The sequence below is a fragment of the Nerophis lumbriciformis genome, linkage group LG31 (assembly GCF_033978685.3).
Source record: "Nerophis lumbriciformis linkage group LG31, RoL_Nlum_v2.1, whole genome shotgun sequence".
Lineage (NCBI taxonomy): Eukaryota > Metazoa > Chordata > Actinopteri > Syngnathiformes > Syngnathidae > Nerophis > Nerophis lumbriciformis.
This window is the reverse complement of record NC_084578.2, coordinates 11,146,741-11,164,599: the sequence shown is the minus strand read 5'-3', so window position 1 is coordinate 11,164,599 and position 17,859 is coordinate 11,146,741. Positions and strand designations below refer to the sequence as shown.

The window sequence follows — 17,859 nt, the reverse complement described above, 5'->3', positions numbered from 1 at the left end:
AGGGGAGGAGTATATTGACAGCTAGAATTCACCAAGTCAAGTATTTCAAACATATATATATATATATATATATATATACATACATATATATATATATATATATATATATATATATATATATATATATATATATATATATATATATATATATATATACACACACATATATATATATATATATATATATATATATATATATATATATATATATATATGTATATATATATATCCTGAAAATATGCAAACAAAACTGTGTTTAGATAATTGATACTTGAAACTTGCATAAATAAATCTTAAGGAATATAACATAACTTGGCTTCTGAGAGCTTCAAAATGTAATGAATAAAATGCTAAAGTTGTTGATAAACAAGCAATTATTTTAATAATTAAATATGGTAATTTTAAATGAATTATTATGATAATTTTAAATTAATTATTTCTAATATGTTTATTTTAATGTATACCGTAATTCTATGGCTGGATGTAATAAGGAGTCAGAAAAAATACAAATAAAAATACAATTAATTTTGATGTTTTTAGCAAAATATAGTAAAAATGTATTTAGTCTTTTTTTTTTCTTAATTAATAAATATATTTATTCATAGGTAAGATAAACATAATAATACAATTTATCTCTAGTCTGGATGATTTAGTTTTTGTCCCCCTGTGGTCCTCCCGTCATAAAAAAAAGGCTGTCCTCACTCAGGTCCGCATGGAGCTGGAGGGGGCGTGGCCTCCAGCTCCAGCTGAAAATCGGGAGATTTTCAGGAGAATATTTGTCCCGGGAGGTTTTCGGGAGAGGCGCTGAATTTCGGGAGTCTCCCGGAAAATTCGGGAGGGTTGGCAAGTATGCATTATTCACCCGAGGAACTTTAGTTATTAGAGAGTTCCGGTCAGACGTTTTTTCACGGGACACATTTGTTTGTTTTTGGATGAGGAGATGTTGCTCCGTTATTAATTAAAGTAAAGTCATTAAAACAGTTAACTCCATCTTTTGACACTTCTTCCACTCCCGTCCTTGCACTCTACACCGCTACAACAAAGATGACGGGGAGAAGACGCCGCCGAAGGTGAGCCACGTAAATAAGACCGCCCACAAAACAGCGCATTTAGTCAGAAAGCGGCTTGAAGATGATCTGTAAAACATCATCTATGCAACATTTTGACCAAAAAAACACCATTACATGTTATGTAGACCACAAGGAAGTGTTTTACATTTAGAAAAAAATAATAATAATATGACTCCATTAATGCGCCCTATAATCCAGTGCGCCTTATATATGAAAAAATATGAAAAATAGACCATTTATCGGCAGTGCGCCGTATAATCTGGTGTGTCCTATGGTCCGGCAAATATGATACATCAGCAGAAATGCATGAGAACTCTAACTGGTGGATTTTAACGGTGCATCCCTGGGACGTGTATATATCCCCACTCCCTGCTTACAAACTCACAGCCCCCCCAAAAAGCCTCCTTATAAGCTGGCCAAACTTCTCCATGTCCGCGTCCTGGCTGGATGTGTGGTATGCGGTCGAAAAAATCCGAAGGAGGGACAGAGGACTGACTGTTTCTCTGGCAGCTAATAATAATAAAATATGTCTCCGCTGAAATCCAGTCTGGCGTGGGCTCGCGGCCAGTGGATGCACGTCATTCCCTCGCAGCCAGATGTCAAAGATAATGTCGTTGTCCGGGCAGGACGGCCTTGAGTCGTATTTATGTTTGCATCAGCTTCCGACTCATTTTCTGACCCAACATTGAGGACGCTACCCAAAGCCGTACATCATTTTTGTTGTAGATCCATTCATTTGTAACGCAGACACCATTTGATTTTGACTAATAACGCCTGATGGTACCCTATTTTTCCTCCCTAATCTGAGCAGTGACGTGCAGTCACAAGAGGGAGGTGAGGGCGGGGCCTCACCTGCCATCATGGAAAGAAAAAAAATGTAAAAAAATAAATAAATTGTTATATGTATGCAGTGATTATACTATAAAGTTATTTTCCATTTAACTTCACCAGTTTTAGATTATTTTTATTCAAAATCGCTGAATTTTCACATTTGCCGTTCAAATACTGAGAAGAGACGGTGCGGTGAACAGCAGCCAGTTGAGGCACGTCACTCAGTGCCGCAACATGGATTGCGCAATGACTCGGCTAACTGCTGGCCTGCTGTGCAGTGAGACTGTATTGCTATATGAATTATATTATACATTTCCATAGTTTAGTTAGCTGAGGTATATAATGTACAGTGTATTTTGTCAACAACTGTATGTGTGTAAAGTATTTCTTGTGCTGAGCGATCATAAAACGGCTGCAAAAGACGCACTGGCTGAGGCTCGCCTCCTGCACCCCCGCCGTAGAATTGTTATATCAACTAAAGCCCACACTTAAACTTTCCACGTGCAAGATTGAATCTATTTTAAAAAATTATTTCATAAGAAGCCAAAAAGTGCAAAAACAATAATGTTGGTGTTGGAGGAGTTGTGAATGACTGCAGGGACACAACATTTGATACACCTGCAGACTGCAGGTGTACCTAATTCACAACTCCTCCAACACGAACATTATTGTTTTTGCACTTTTTGGCTTCTTATTAAATAACTTTTGTAACCTATTTTCATGGGCTTTCCTCTTTGTGATGTTAAGTTCCTGTTATGCACTGTTATACAGTATATGCCTTGAGCTCTTATTTTGAAGGCGCTAAGAGCGGAAGTGATGTCACGTTGCGGAGGTTTTTGAAAGAACGTAAATAAAGTGGTCCTCGTGTAAACTGGAGCCTCCGTGTTTGTTATTTTGTAGTTTCATACAGTATAGGCGACATTTATAAACCCTCGGTTACACTTTTTTAAATAGATTCAATCTTGCACGTGGAAAGTTTAAGTGAGGGCTTTAGTTGTGGCGCATGGACTTAATTTCTAAGTAAAGGTAAGACCATAATAACGTTTTTTTTATTAAATGTGCTTTTTTGTGTGCTACAGTTTGTATGTGTAAAGTTAAAGTTAAGTTAAAGTACCAATGATTGTCACACACACACTAGGTGTAATGAAATATGTTCTCTGCATTTGACCCATCCCCTTGATCACCCCCTGGGAGGTGAGGGGAGCAGTGGGCAGCAGCGGCGCCGCGCCTGGGAATCATTTTTGGTGATTTAACCCCCAATTCCAACCCTTGATGCTGAGTTCCAAGCAGGGAAGAATGCTGGTATGAGCTTTTGAACATAACCCGTTAACTGCTGCCAATAAAATGGTGAATAAGATACTCTTTAGGGTTCATATGTTTGTAAATCTGACTGTGATGAAGTCAGTGCCTCACCAGCCATCAACCTCACCGCACGTCACTGAATCTGAGGTAAAATATTTACTCCAATGAAAACGGGAGATGCCACTCATGCACATCAGCAACCAACCATGGTAATCCAAGGCGACCACACACAGACCTGGGACCGACAAAAACGATGCATGAACTCCGTACAAAGTCCATATCAACTCAAAATGAACATATGGAAATGGTGTGAGATTCAACAAAAATTTTACTCGGCAAGTCAGAATTTTACTCAAAAAATGTCACTATTTTACAAGAACAACAAAAAAGTTGGCGATATTTGTGATAAAGGTCAGAATTTTATATGACAAATTGTTGAATTAGGTCCTGACGTTGAGCAAGTCAAACTTAAAGGGGAACATTATCACCAGACCTATGTAAGCGTCAATATATACCTTGATGTTGCAGAAAAATGACCATATATTTTTTTAACCGATTTCCGAACTCTAAATGGGTGAATTTTGGCGAATTAAACGCCTTTCTATTATTCGCTCTCGGAGCGATGACGTCACATCAGGAAGCAATCCGCCATTTTCTCAAACACCGAGTCAAATCAGCTCTGTTATTTCCCGTTTTTTCTACTGTTTTCCGTACCTTGGAGACATCATGCCTCGTCGGTGTGTTGTCGGAGGGTGTAACAACACGAACAGGGACGGATTCAAGTTGCACCAGTGGCCCAAAGATGCGAAAGTGGCAAGAAATTGGACGTTTGTTCCGCACACTTTACCGACGAAAACTATGCTACGACAGAGATGGCAAGAATGTGTGGATATCCTGCGACACTCAAAGCAGATGCATTTCCAACGATAAAGTCAAAGAAATCTGCCGCCAGACCCCCATTGAATCTGCCGGAGTGTGTGAGCAATTCAGGGACAAAGGGCCTCGGTAGCACGGCAAGCAATGGCGGCAGTTTGTTCCCGCAGACGAGCGAGCTAAACCCCCTGGATGTCTTGGCTCACACCGTCCCGAAAATGATCAAGAGAAGAATATCGACCCTAGCTTCCCTGGCCTGCTGACATGAGGGTATGTCTACAGAATATATTAATTGATGAAAATTGGGCTGTCTGCACTCTCAAAGTGCATGTTGTTGCCAAATGTATTTCATATGCTGTAAACCGAGTTCATAGTTGTTAGTTTCCTTTAATGCCAAACAAACACATACCAATCGTTGGTTAGAAGGCGATCGCCGAATTCGTCCTCGCTTTCTCCCGTGTCGCTGGCTGTCGTGTCGTTTTCGTCGGTTTCGCTTGTATACGGTTCAAACCGATATGGCTCAATAGCTTCAGTTTCTTCTTCAATTTCGTTTTCGCTACCTGCCTCCACACTACAACCATCCGTTTCAATACATTTGTAATCTGTTGAATCGCTTAAGCCACTGAAATCCGAGTCTGAATCCGAGCTAAAGTCGCTATAGCTTGCTGTTCTTTCCGCCATGTTTGTTTGTGTTGGCTTCACTATGTGACGTCACAGGAAAATGGACAGGTGGTTAAAATCAGGCACTTTGAAGCTTTTTTTAGGGATATTGCATGATGGGTAAAATTTTGAAAAAAACTTCGAAAAATATAATAAGCCACTGGAACTGATTTTTAATGGTTTTAACAATTCTGAAATTGTGATAATGTTCCCCTTTAATCAATGATGGCCTCTGACGTTGATTTGACCATTTGGTCATTTTCCTACCAATATTTTACAATGCAAATACAACATTGAAACAACATGCTTTTTGACGACCTTTAATCAATGTTGGCCTCTGACGTTGATTTGACCATTTGGTCATTTTCCAATCAATATTTTACAACGTTGAAACAACATGCCTTTTGAGGACTTTTAATCAATGTTGGCTTCTGACGTTGATTCGACAATTTGGTTGTTTTCCTACCAATATTTTACAACGCAAACACAACATTCAAACAACATGCTTTTCCACGACATTTAATCAATGTTGGCTTCTGACATTTATTTGACAATTTGGTCATTTTCCTACCAATATTTTACAATGCAAATACAACATTGAAACAACATGTTTTTTGACGACGTTTAATCAATGTTGGCCTCTGACGTTGATTTGACCATTTGGTCATTTTCCAATCAATATTTTACAACGTTGAAGCAACATGCCTTTTGAGGACGTTTAATCAATGTTGGCTTCTGATGTTGATTCGACAATTTGGTTATTTTCCTACCAATATTTTACAACGCAAACACAACATTGAAACAACATGCTTTTCCACGACATTTAATCAATGTTGGCTTCTGACGTTTATTTGACAATTTGGTCATTTTCCTACCAATATTTTACAACGCAAATACAGCATTGAAACAACATACCTGTTGACGACGTTTAATCAATGTTAGTCTCTGACGTTGATTTGACCATTTGGTCATTTTCCTACGCAATTACAACATTGAAACAACATGCCTTTTGAGGACGTTTAATCAATGTTGGCTTCTAAAGTTGATTTGACCATTTGGTCATTTGTTTACCAATATTTTACAACGCAAATAAAACATTGAAACAACATGCTTTTTGACGACGTTTAATCAATGTTAGCTTTTGACGTTGATTTGACCATTTGGTCATTTTCCTACCAATATTTTACAACATTGAAACAACATGCTTTTTGGCGTTTATTCAATGTCAGGTTGTGACGTTGATTTGACAATTGAAATGTGGTCATTTCCCAACCAACAACGTGGATCCAACGTTAGACACCAACATTTGTTTCCATGTACAAATACAACTATTTTGCAACGTTGTTTCGAAGTAAATTTAAAAAAAACATATAATCAACGTTTTATCAATGCCTTGCGCCTGCTGGGTATTATGCAAAATCAACTTGTCTTACCTATTGGTACCTTTTTTGTGTATTTAGGATCTGCATAATTCCGAAAATTTGAAATCAAACACACTGATGCTGGAATTTTAATCGGCAAAAATGATGACAAAAGTCATAATCTTACTCCAAAAATGTCACTATTTTACAAGAACAACAAAAAAGTTGGCGATCTTGTGATAAAAGTCAGAATTTTTTATGACAATTTGTTGAATTAGGTCATGACGTTGAGCAAGTCCAACCTAATATTGAAACAACATGCTTTTTGACGACGTTTAATCAATGTTGGCTTCTGACGTTGATTTGACCATTTGGTCATTTTCCTACTAATATTTTACAACGCAAATACAACATTGAAACAACATGCTTTTTGACGTTTATTCAATGTCAGGTTGTGACTTTGATTTGACCATTGAAATTTTGTCATTTCCCAACCAACAACGTGGATCCAACGTTAGACGCCAACATTTTTTTCAATTTACAAATACAACTATTTTGCAACATTATTTCGAAGTCTGTTTTAAAAAAACATATAATCAACGTTTTATCAATGTCTTGTGCCTGCTGGGTATTATGCACAATCAACTTTTCTTACCTATTGGTACCTTTTTTGTGTATTTGGGATATGCATTTTACTCGGCAAAAATGATGACAAAAGTAAAAAAATGTCACTATTTTACAGGAACAACAAAAAAGTTGGCGATATTTGTGATAAAAGTCAGAATTTTATATGACAAATTGTTTAAGTAGGTCCTGAAGTTGAGCAAGTCAAACATAACGTTGAAACAACATGCTTTTTGACCACGTTTAATCAATGTTGGCTTCTGACGTTGATTTGACCATTTGGTCATTTTCCTACCAATATTTTACAACACAAATACAACATTGAAACAACATGCTTTTTGACGACGTTTAATCAATGTTAGTCTCTGACGTTCATTTGACCATTTGGTCATTTTCCTACGCAAATACAACATTGAAACAACATGCCTTTTGAGGACGTTTAATCAATGTTGACTTCTGACGTTGATTTGACCATTTGGTCATTTGCCTACCAATATTTTACAACGCAAATACAACATTGAAACTAGAGATGTTTGATAATATCGTACTGCCGATATAATCGTACGATAAATGCTTTAAAATGTGATATCGGAAATTATCGGTGTCGGTTTCAAAAAGTACAATTTATGACTTTTTAAAACGCCGCTGTGTACACGGACGTAGGGAGAAGTACAGAGCGCCAATAAACCTTGAAGGCACTGCCTTTGCGTGCCGGCCCAATCACATAATATCTACAGCTTTTCACACACACACAAGTGAATGCCATTCATACTTGGTCAACAGCCATACAGGTCACACTGAGGGTGGCCGTATAAACAACTTTAACACTGTTACAAATATGTGAACCCACACCAAACAAGAATGACAAACACATTTCGGGAGAACATCCGCACCGTAACACAACATAAACACAACATAACAAATACCCAGAACCCCTTGCAGCACTAACTCTTCTGGGATGCTACAATATACACCCCCCGCTACCCCCTATCCCCCCACCTCAACCCCGCCCACCTCAACCTCCTCATGCTCTCTCAGGGAGAGCATGTCCCAAATTCCAAGCTGCTGTTTTGAGGCATGTTAAAAAAAATTATGCACTTTGTGACTTCAATAATAAATATGGTAGTGCCATGTTGGCATTTTTTTTCCATAACTTGAGTTGATTTATTTTTGGAAAACCTTGTTACATTGTTTAATGCATCCAGCGGGGCATCACAACAAAATTAGGCATAATAATGTGTTAATTCCATGACTGTATATATGGGTATCGATTGATATCGGAATCGGTAATTAAGAGTTGGACAATATCGGAATATCGGAAAAAAAGGCATTATTGGACATCTCTAATTGAAACAACATGCCTTTTGACGTTGACGTTGATTTGACCATTGAAATTTGGTCGTTTCCCAACCAACAACGTGGATCCAATGTTAGACACCAACCTTTCTTTCCATTTACAAATACAACTATTTTGCAACGTTGATTCGAAGTCAACTTTAAAAAACATACAATCAACATTTTATCAATGCCTTGTGCCTGTTGGGTATTATGCACAATCAACTTTTCTTACCTATCCCTTTTTCTTGCATTTAGGATCTGCATAAGTCCCGAAAATGTGAAATCAAACCCACACTGATGCCGATCTGCATACTTAGTGAACAGAGCTCCAAAGTCCAAACATGTTTGAGTCATGGTACAGGGAGCAAACCAGACATCCCTTAGACCAGGTCAAACATGGTTTTTCCTTCTCGAGCAGTTCATTCGGGGCTCCAAAAAACCCACGAGCAGCAGCTCTTTCCCAATAACACAACTTCAAAATCCTTACCTGGAACACTGCGGTGGCCATGCTCGGTCTTTGGCTCGTCCGTCTCCTTTTTTAAGCGTGAGGGTTTTAGTGCCGCATTGTCCTGAAAGGTCGGCTCCGGTCGGACAGTCAACGCTAAATCCACTCACTGTTACCCGTAGTGCAGCGCGGAGATGGGGGGAGTGTGTGTGCATCCGAAAGTGAGGCAGAGGTGGTGTGTATGCATGTGTGTGTGTGTGTGTGTGTGTGTGTTCCAGCTCCAAGCTAATAGGTCTGGCTAGTCTCTCCCTCTCTTAAGTGCAGCCAGAGGCAAATCCTAACATCCCACAACTGGAAACACCACAGTGCTGCACACACACTGCACCGAATGAGCGGGCGACGTCCGCCGACAGGGTTACAGCTTTTTTCCTCTGCGCTGCAGCCCGCGCTCGCTCCTCCCTCTTGTTCAAGGCACACAAAGTCATGAGAAAGATGTAAACGCAGCACGAAAATGGGTTTTCGAGCAACCCCTGTCTTCCCTTAGTGATCAGAGAGATTTGGACTTGCGCAAAATGCACAAAGCTCTTCATTAGTCCTTGTGATCAGATTCTCAAGTTACAGGTTAAAAATGAGTATAAACCCTCCCCCAAACTCTCTTCAATTTGTTTTCTTGTCTGTTTGCTGGCTTTTTTTCCCCTGCATATGCATACACACACACACACACACACACACACACACACACACACACACACACACACACACACACACATGCACACACACACATTCTTGTATTTGTTACCTTCTTGAGACCTGAGAAAAATGCCTACCTCTTTAGGACCACCCTTTCAAAAATATATAAAGATTTATATTTACAACATTAATAATATATAAAAACGAAGGAATTATAAAAAAGGTAAGCCTTTTAGTTATTTTTTATTTTATTTATTTTTTTGTAATTATTTGTAATAATTACACTGCTGAAATGCTCTCACATAAACAACTGAAATGTTTTTCTCTCATGCACACTACTGAAACACTCTCATCCACACTACTGAAACACTCTTATACACACGACACACACACACACACACACACACACACACACACACACACACACACACACACACACACACACACACATTGTTGTATTTGTTACCTTCTTGAGACCTGAGAAAAATGCCTACCTCTTTAGGACCACCCTTTCAAAAATATATAAAGATTTATATTTACAACATTAATCATATATAAAAACTAAGGAATTATAAAAAAGGTAAGCCTTTTAGTTATTTTTTATTTTATTTTATTTTTTTGTAATTATGTGTAATAATTACACTGCTGAAATGCTCTCACATAAACAACTGAAATGTTTTTCTCTCATGCACACTACTGAAACACTCTCATCCACACTACTGAAACACTCTTATACACACGACTGAAATGCTCTCACATAAACAACTGAAATGTTTTTTTCCTCACACACACTACTAACATGTGAGTGTGAATGTTGTCTGTCTATCTGTGTTGGCCCTGCGATGAGGTGGCGACTTGTCCAGGGTGTACCCCGCCTTCCGCCCGATTGTAGCTGAGATTGGCTCCGGCGCCCCCCGCCACCCCGAAGGGAATAAGCGGTAGAAAATGGATGGATGGATGGATGGATGGTTATTAATGTTTATTATTTACTTCAGGTTATTACAGTATATATCTGTATACCTCTTTATTTATTTATTTTGATTAATTTTGGCCAAAAGGGGCGCATTTGAATTTCTTAGACACACTTGTTATTTCATATGTTAGCCAGAGGGGGAGCACTTTTAAAACCGACACACAGTCAATTTGAAAAATCCCTCTTTTTTGGGACCACCCTAATTTTGATAAATTTCACCACCAGGGGTGCAAATGAGATCCCTATTTTTGTTTTTTGTAATGTGCCGAGGGCCAATGACAAACGAGTACCGCATTTTGTTTTACGAGAAAATATTGCGATATTACAGAAACAGAAAGAATATGAGAAATTGTTCCCAATTTTTTATGAAAAAAGTCGACGCATTGTGAGAAAAACACTGCTTTCAGTTTCTGTTTTTTTTTGTAATTTGTTTTTAATCTTCTTTATTTACTTCAAGTTATTACAGTATGTCTCTATATACATGTTTTTTTTTGTTTTTTTTGTTCATTTTATTCAAGTTCTTACACACACTTGTTAATACATATGTTGGCCAGAGGAGGAGCACTTCAAATTTCTTACCCACACTTGTTATTTCATATGTTGACCAGAGGGGGGGCACTTTTAAAACCGACACACAGTCAATTTGAAAAATCCCTCCGTTTTGGGATCACCCTAATTTTGATGGATTTCACCACCAGGGGTGCAAATGAGACATTCTCTATTAGATGCTATGGTTTTCCGTATAGGGACCATGATTTCGGTCCTAACTTGTTCACCGGTCCTCATATGGACGGTACTTTTTATTGTTGATGTCTCAAGAAGGGTAGAAATACAAGAACACACACACACACACATTCTTGTATTTGTTACCTTCTTGAGACCTTCAAAAATGCCTACCTCTTTAAAACCGACACACAGTCACTTTAAGTAAGTAAGTAAGTAAAGTTTATTCTTCAGTCAATGGTCAACAAAAAATAAACAAACAGTTGTACATTCATAGATTGAAAATGAAAATGTTACAGACCGAAAGGGTTTAGGCTGAAGTTGAACACTTATAGCGCCTAACCCTATAAACAATGTCAAGTACAAGATGAACTTCCGAAAATTATGAAATGTCTTTTGTACAACATATTATAAATACACATTATACACAATATGAACACTGTTCAATTATATACACAGTAAAGGCATGTGAAATATCCTTATACGCGTGTTAAACCTTTGTACCATTTTATATACTATATACAAACAATTATACTTCCATTATTATTTATATCCCACATTTAGTATTTTAATTAACATTGATCATAGTATTAACTACTGTGTTGATTCAAGAGTGATATATTTTTCCAAGACATTGGTCTTAAAGTGTTTTTTAAATGTGTGAATGGACCTGGAACATTTTAAGGAATCATCCAAGCTGTTAGTGTACTTTGAAAAATACCTCCTTTTTGGGACCACCCTAATTTTGATAGATTTCAACAAATGAGACATTCTCTATCAGAAGCAAGGGTTTTTCCATCGCCTTTGCACCTGTCAAAGTTTACTTTTGTATGCACGTTAAATCAACAAAAAATTCTGACTTTGGAGCAATGTTCACAGACTCTAGTATTTGGCTCTCTGTTAGATGCAATGGTTTTCCATATTGGGACCATGATTTCTGTCCTAACTTGTTCACCGGTCCTCATATGGACGGTACTTTTCCTTGTTGATGTCTCAAGAAGGATAGAAATACAGGAACACACACACACACACACACACACACACACCCACACACACTTGTGTATTTGTTACATTCTTGAGACCTCTGAAAAGTGCCTCCCTCTTTAGGACCACCCTTTCTAGATATATAAAGATTTCTATTGACAACATTAATAATATATACATACTATGCAAATATAAAAAAGCTTGTTGTGAAAAATGAGTTGGAATTTCACAGAAAAAAGGTCATAATTTCACAAGAAAAACTTAGAATTTTGGCAGTATTATAATAAAAGTCGTAAGTTTACTCATCGCAAGTCAAAATGTTACAAGAAAAACTGAAAATGTGTGCAATGTCATGATAAAAGTTGGAATTTTACTCAATAACAGTTGCCATTTTACAAGAAAAGCTTAAAATGTTGGCAATGTTATGAAAAGAGACGTAATTTTACTCGACAAAAGTCACAATTGTATAAGAAAATGTAAACATTTTTGGCAATATTATAAAAATAATCGGAATTTTACTCGGCAAAAATTACGACAAAAGTCATAATTTTACTCAAAAAATGTCACTATTTTACAAGAACAAAAAAAAAGTTGGCAATATTGTGATAAGTCAGAATTTTATATGACAAATGTCGCCAAATAATTTTACATAAAAAAGTAATAATTTTACGAGAAAATATTTCAATATTACAGAAACAGAATGTGAGAAATTGTTCCCAATTTTTTAAGAAAAAAGTCGACGCATTGTGAGAAAAAGACTGCTTTTATTTATTCTTTTTTTTTTTAATGTTTTGTTTGTAATTGGTTTTTAATCTTCATTATTTACTTCAAGTTATTACAGTATGTTTTTATATACATATATATATATATTTAATTCATTTCATTCATTTTTAAAATTGATTAACAATTGATTAGCAATCACAATTTATTTAAAAATCTTTTTTTTTTGACACCCCTATTGAGCAGATCCCAAATACTGCCTATAAGTGCCTATAAGTAAGAAAAAAAGGTTTTGCATAATATGTTCCCTTTTAATGTTTTTTGTTTTGTTTTACGTAGTTGAAGTTGCGCACGTTTCTCTTATTGTTATTCTACCATTCAGCAGCGTAAGTGAGGCCCAAGTGCTTAAGCCTAGATTTAAGGCGGACTCATTAATAATGCGGAGGACTTTGCCATGACAACTTTTTGATAGGCTGTGTGAAAATCACAGAACATGGAGTTCTCCGATTGTCATTGAAATCCATGAAAAACAGTAAGTAAAGTACTTCAGTCAATGGGAGAGTAGGCGGAAGGCCACATTGTACAGGAAACGCTCATATTTATAGGGGACCTACCCAGCAGTCACAAGACATTAAAACAACGTTGAGAACTTGTTGAAGTAGGTCCTGACGTTGAGCAAGTCAAACCTAACGTTGAAACAACATGCTTTTTACCCACGTTTAATCAATGTTGGCTTCTGACATTGATTTGACCATTTAGTAATTTTCCTACCAATACAACATTGACTCAGTGGCCTAGTGGTTAGAGTGTCCGCCCTGAGATCGGTAGGTTGTGGGTTCAAACCCCGGCCGAGTCATACCAAAGACTACAAAAATGGGACCCATTACCTCCCTGCTTGTCACTCAGCATCAAGGGTTGGAATTGGGGGTTAAATCACCAAAAATGATTCCCGGGCGCGGCCACCGCTGCTGCCCACTGCTCCCCTCACCTCCCAGGGGGTGATCAAGGGTGATGGGTCAAATGCAGAGAATAATTTCGCCACACCTAGTGTGTGTGTGACAATCATTGGTACTTTAACTTTAACATTGAAGCAACATTCTTTTTGACGTTTATTCAATGACAGGTTGTGGCGTTGACTTAACCATTGAAATTTGGTCATTTCTAGAGATGTCCAATAATATCAGGATGCTGATATTATCGGCCAATAAATGCTTTAAAATATAATATCAGAAATAATCGGTTCGGAAATTATCGGTATCGGTTTCAAAAAGTAAAATGTATGACTTTTTGTGTACACGGACGTAGGGAGAAGTACAGAGCGCCAATAAACCTTAAAGGCACTGCCTTTGCATGCCGGTCCAATCACATAATATCTACGGCTTTTCACACACACAAGCTAATGCAATGCATACTTGGTCAGCAGCCATACAGGTCACACTGAGGGTGGCCGTATAAACAACTGTAACACTGTTACAAATATGCGCCACACTGTGAACCCACACCAAACAAGAATGACAAACACATTTCGGGAGAACATCCGCACCGTAACACAACATAAACACAACAGAACAAATACCCAGAACCCCTTGCAGCACTAACTCTTCCGGGACGCTACAATATACACCCCCCCCCCCCCCCCCCCCCGCTACCCCTTAACACCCCCCCCCCCCCGTCCCCCCCCCGCCCCCCGCCCCCACCTCAACCTCCTTATGCTCTCTCAGGGATGGCATGTCCCAAATTCCAAGCTGCTGTTTTGAGGCATGTTAAAAAAAATAATGCACTTTGTGACTTTAATAATAAATATGGCAGTGCCATGTTGGCATTTTTTCTCCATAACTTGAGTTGATTTATTTTGGAAAACCTTGTTACATTGTTTAATGCATCCAGCGGGGCATCACAACAAAATTAGGCATAATAATGTGCTAATTCCACGACTGTATATATCGGTATCGGTTGATATCGGAATCGGTAATTAAGAGTTGGACAATATCGGTGATATCGGATATCGGCAAAAAAGCCATTATCGGACATCTCTAGTCATTTCCCAACCAACAACGTGGATCCAACGTTAGACATCAACATTGTTTTTCGATTTACAAATACAACTATTTTGCAACGTTGTTTCGAAGTCAGTTTTAAAAAACATATATACATAATAAACGTTGTATCAATGTCTTGTACCTGCTGGGTATTATGCACAATCAGCTTTTCTTACCTATTGGTACCTTTTTTGTGTATTTGGGATCTGCATAAGTCCCGAAAATGTGAAATCAAACCATGGAGGGAGTCTCTGTCTTTTTTGCCACTTGTGCCAGCTTTTTTGAAACATGTCGCAGGCATCAATATCCAAATGAGCTAATATTTGCAAAAGACGACAACATTTTCCAGTTCGAACGTTAAATATCTTGTCTTTGCAGTCTATTCAATAAGTTGAAAAGGATTTGCAAATCATTGTATTCTGTTTTTATTTACCATTTACACAACGTGCCAACTTCACTGGTTTTGGGGTTTGTGCACCATGGAGTGGCTACCAGTCAATCACGAGGTCCATATACAAACCCCGTTTCCATATGAGTTGGGAAATTGTGTTAGATGTAAATATAAACGGAATACAATGATTTGCAAATCCTTTTCAACCCATATTCAGTTGAATATGCTACAAAGACAACATATTTGATGTTCAAACTGATAAACTTTTTTTTTTTTGCAAATAATCATTAACTTTAGAATTTGATGCCAGCAACACGTGACAAAGAAGTTGGGAAAGGTGGCAATAAATACTGATAAAGTTGAGGAATGCTCATCAAACACTTATTTGGAACATCCCACAGGTGAACAGGCAAATTGGGAACAGGTGGGTGCCATGATTGGGTATAAAAACAGCTTCCAAAAAAATGCTCAGTCTTTCACAAGAAAGGATGGGGCGAGGTACACCCCTTTGTCAACAACTGCGTGAGCAAATAGTCAAACAGTTTAAGAACAACGTTTCTCAAAGTGCAATTGCAAGAAATTTAGGGATTTCAACATCTACGGTCCATAATACCATCAAAAGGTTCAGAGAATCTGGAGAAATCACTCCAGGTAAGCGGCACGGCCGGAAACCAACATTGAATGACCGTGACCTTCGATCCCTCAGACGGCACTGTATCAAAAACCGACATCAATCTCTAAAGGATATCACCACATGGGCTCAGGAACACTTCAGAAAACCACTGTCACTAAATACAGTTGGTCGCTACATCTGTAAGTGCAAGTTAAAGCTCTACTATGCAAAGCGAAAGCCATTTATCAACAACATCCAGAAACGCCGCCGGCTTCTCTGGGCCCGAGATCATCTAAGATGGACTCATGCAAAGTGGAAAAGTGTTCTGTGGTCTGACGAGTCCACATTTCAAATTCTTTTTGGAAATATTCGACATCGTGTCATCCGGACCAAAGGGGAAGCGAACCATCCAGACTGTTATTGACGCAAAGTTGAAAATCCAGCATCTGTGATGGTATGGGGGTGCATTAGTGCCCAAGGCATGGGTAACTTACACATCTGTGAAGGCACCATTAATGCTGAAAGGTACATACAGGTTTTGGAACAACATATGCTGCCATTCAAGCGGCGTCTTTTTCATTGACGCCCCTGCTTATTTCAGCAAGACAATGCCAAGCCACATTCAGCACGTATTACAACAGCGTGGCTTCTTAAAAAAAGAGTGCGGGTACTTTCCTGGCCCGCCTGCAGTCCAGACCTGTCTCCCATCGAAAATGTGTGGCGCATTATGAAGCGTAAAATACGACAGCGGAGACCCCGGACTGTTGAACGACTGAAGCTCTACATAAAACAAGAATGGGAAAGCATTCCACTTTCAAAGCTTTAACAATTAGTTTCCTCAGTTCCCAATCGTTTATTGAGTGTTGTTAAAAGAAAAGGCCATGTAACACAGTGGTGAACTTGCCCTTTCCTAACTACTTTGGCACTAAGTTAATTATTATTTGCAAAAAAAAAATAAAGTTCATGAGTTTGAACATCAAATATCTTGTCTTTGCAGTGCATTCAATTGAATATGAGTTGAAAAGGATTTGCAAATCTTTGTATTCCGTTTATATTTACATCTAACACAATTTCCCAACTCAAACCGAAACGGGGTTTGTAGACAAAGACTACCAGCGGCTTATAGGACAATAAAAACTGCAAGGCTGCAACAAACCTTACACATTATTATTAGGTCGCAGCAAAAGAAAGCTTACAGAACATGTGTTGCACCAAATTATAACCTATTCGCACTCGTGCCTCGTCATGGAATGCAATGACCACCCTCTCGGATCCCATCCTGAATTAATTAAAATGTCGGTAGCTACAAGTAACACATTCCGGTGTCAGTCAGCTCTGCGAGACACGTTTTATTCACTATTAATGATGAGAGCCAGGAAGGAAGCAAGGTCTGCCAGAGATGAGACATATGGTTTATACTAACAAAACAACATGTTTATGTGAGATAAGCCTTTTATGTAGAGGCCGGCCTGAGCTGGGAGACGTAGGAATGTCTATTTGTTAATATGAGGGCACTCGCGTTGCATTTTTTTATAGCAACACTTACATCTGCATGCCGTACGATCTAAAGCCTATGTGGCAAAGTCAAGAATTATCTATGGCCCCCGGGATGATATTTGATTAGTATTAGAACCGGCCCGCAGGCCACAGCCGCCTGCTGCTGTTTTGCACGCACCGATACTGCATCGGTGTTGGCGCTAGGAATTTTGCTTTTAGTTTAGTCTTTATTTGAAGGGACAATGCACAGAAACATTAAGCTCAAAGACAGATATGTTCCGTACCAGATTATAGCTAAATAGCTCATTTCCATCTGCAGTCCCTGGCTACCTAAATTAAAGGGATACAAAAATCATGCAATAAAATGATGACAATAAAATCATACTATAGCATGTAATCAAATTAAGAAAAGTCATAAAATGCCCTTTCTAGGGCTGCAACAACTAATCGATTAAATCGATTATAAAAATAGTTGGCGATTAATTTAGTCATCGATTCGTTGGATCTATGCTATGCGCATGCGCAGAGGAAATTTTATTTATTTTTTTTTTTTTTTAAATAAACCTTTATTTATAAACTGCAACATGTACAAACAGCTGAGAAATACTAATCAAAATAAGTATGGTGCCAGTATGCTGGGTTTTTTTTCCAATAAAATACTAGAAAGGATAGAAATGTAGTTTGTCTCTTTTATCCAATTGTTAATCGATTAATCGAAGTAATAA

General features: G+C 38.1%; 1 protein-coding gene across 8 annotated transcripts in view; it reads right to left on the bottom strand.

The window, feature by feature from the left end:
* Positions 1-17,859, bottom strand: part of tns1b (tensin 1b) — a 391,203-nt gene that overhangs the window by 203,667 nt on the left and 169,677 nt on the right. Inside the window, exon 1 of one of the 8 annotated variants that reach the window (XM_072912002.1) lies at positions 8,547-8,882. The exons of the other annotated variants lie outside the window; for them this stretch is intronic. Coding sequence (XP_072768103.1) covers positions 8,547-8,567 — 21 coding nt within the window. The 5' untranslated portion in view covers positions 8,568-8,882. Of the gene's footprint in view, positions 1-8,546; positions 8,883-17,859 lie in introns of those variants that run through there. 8 annotated transcript variants of the gene reach the window in all.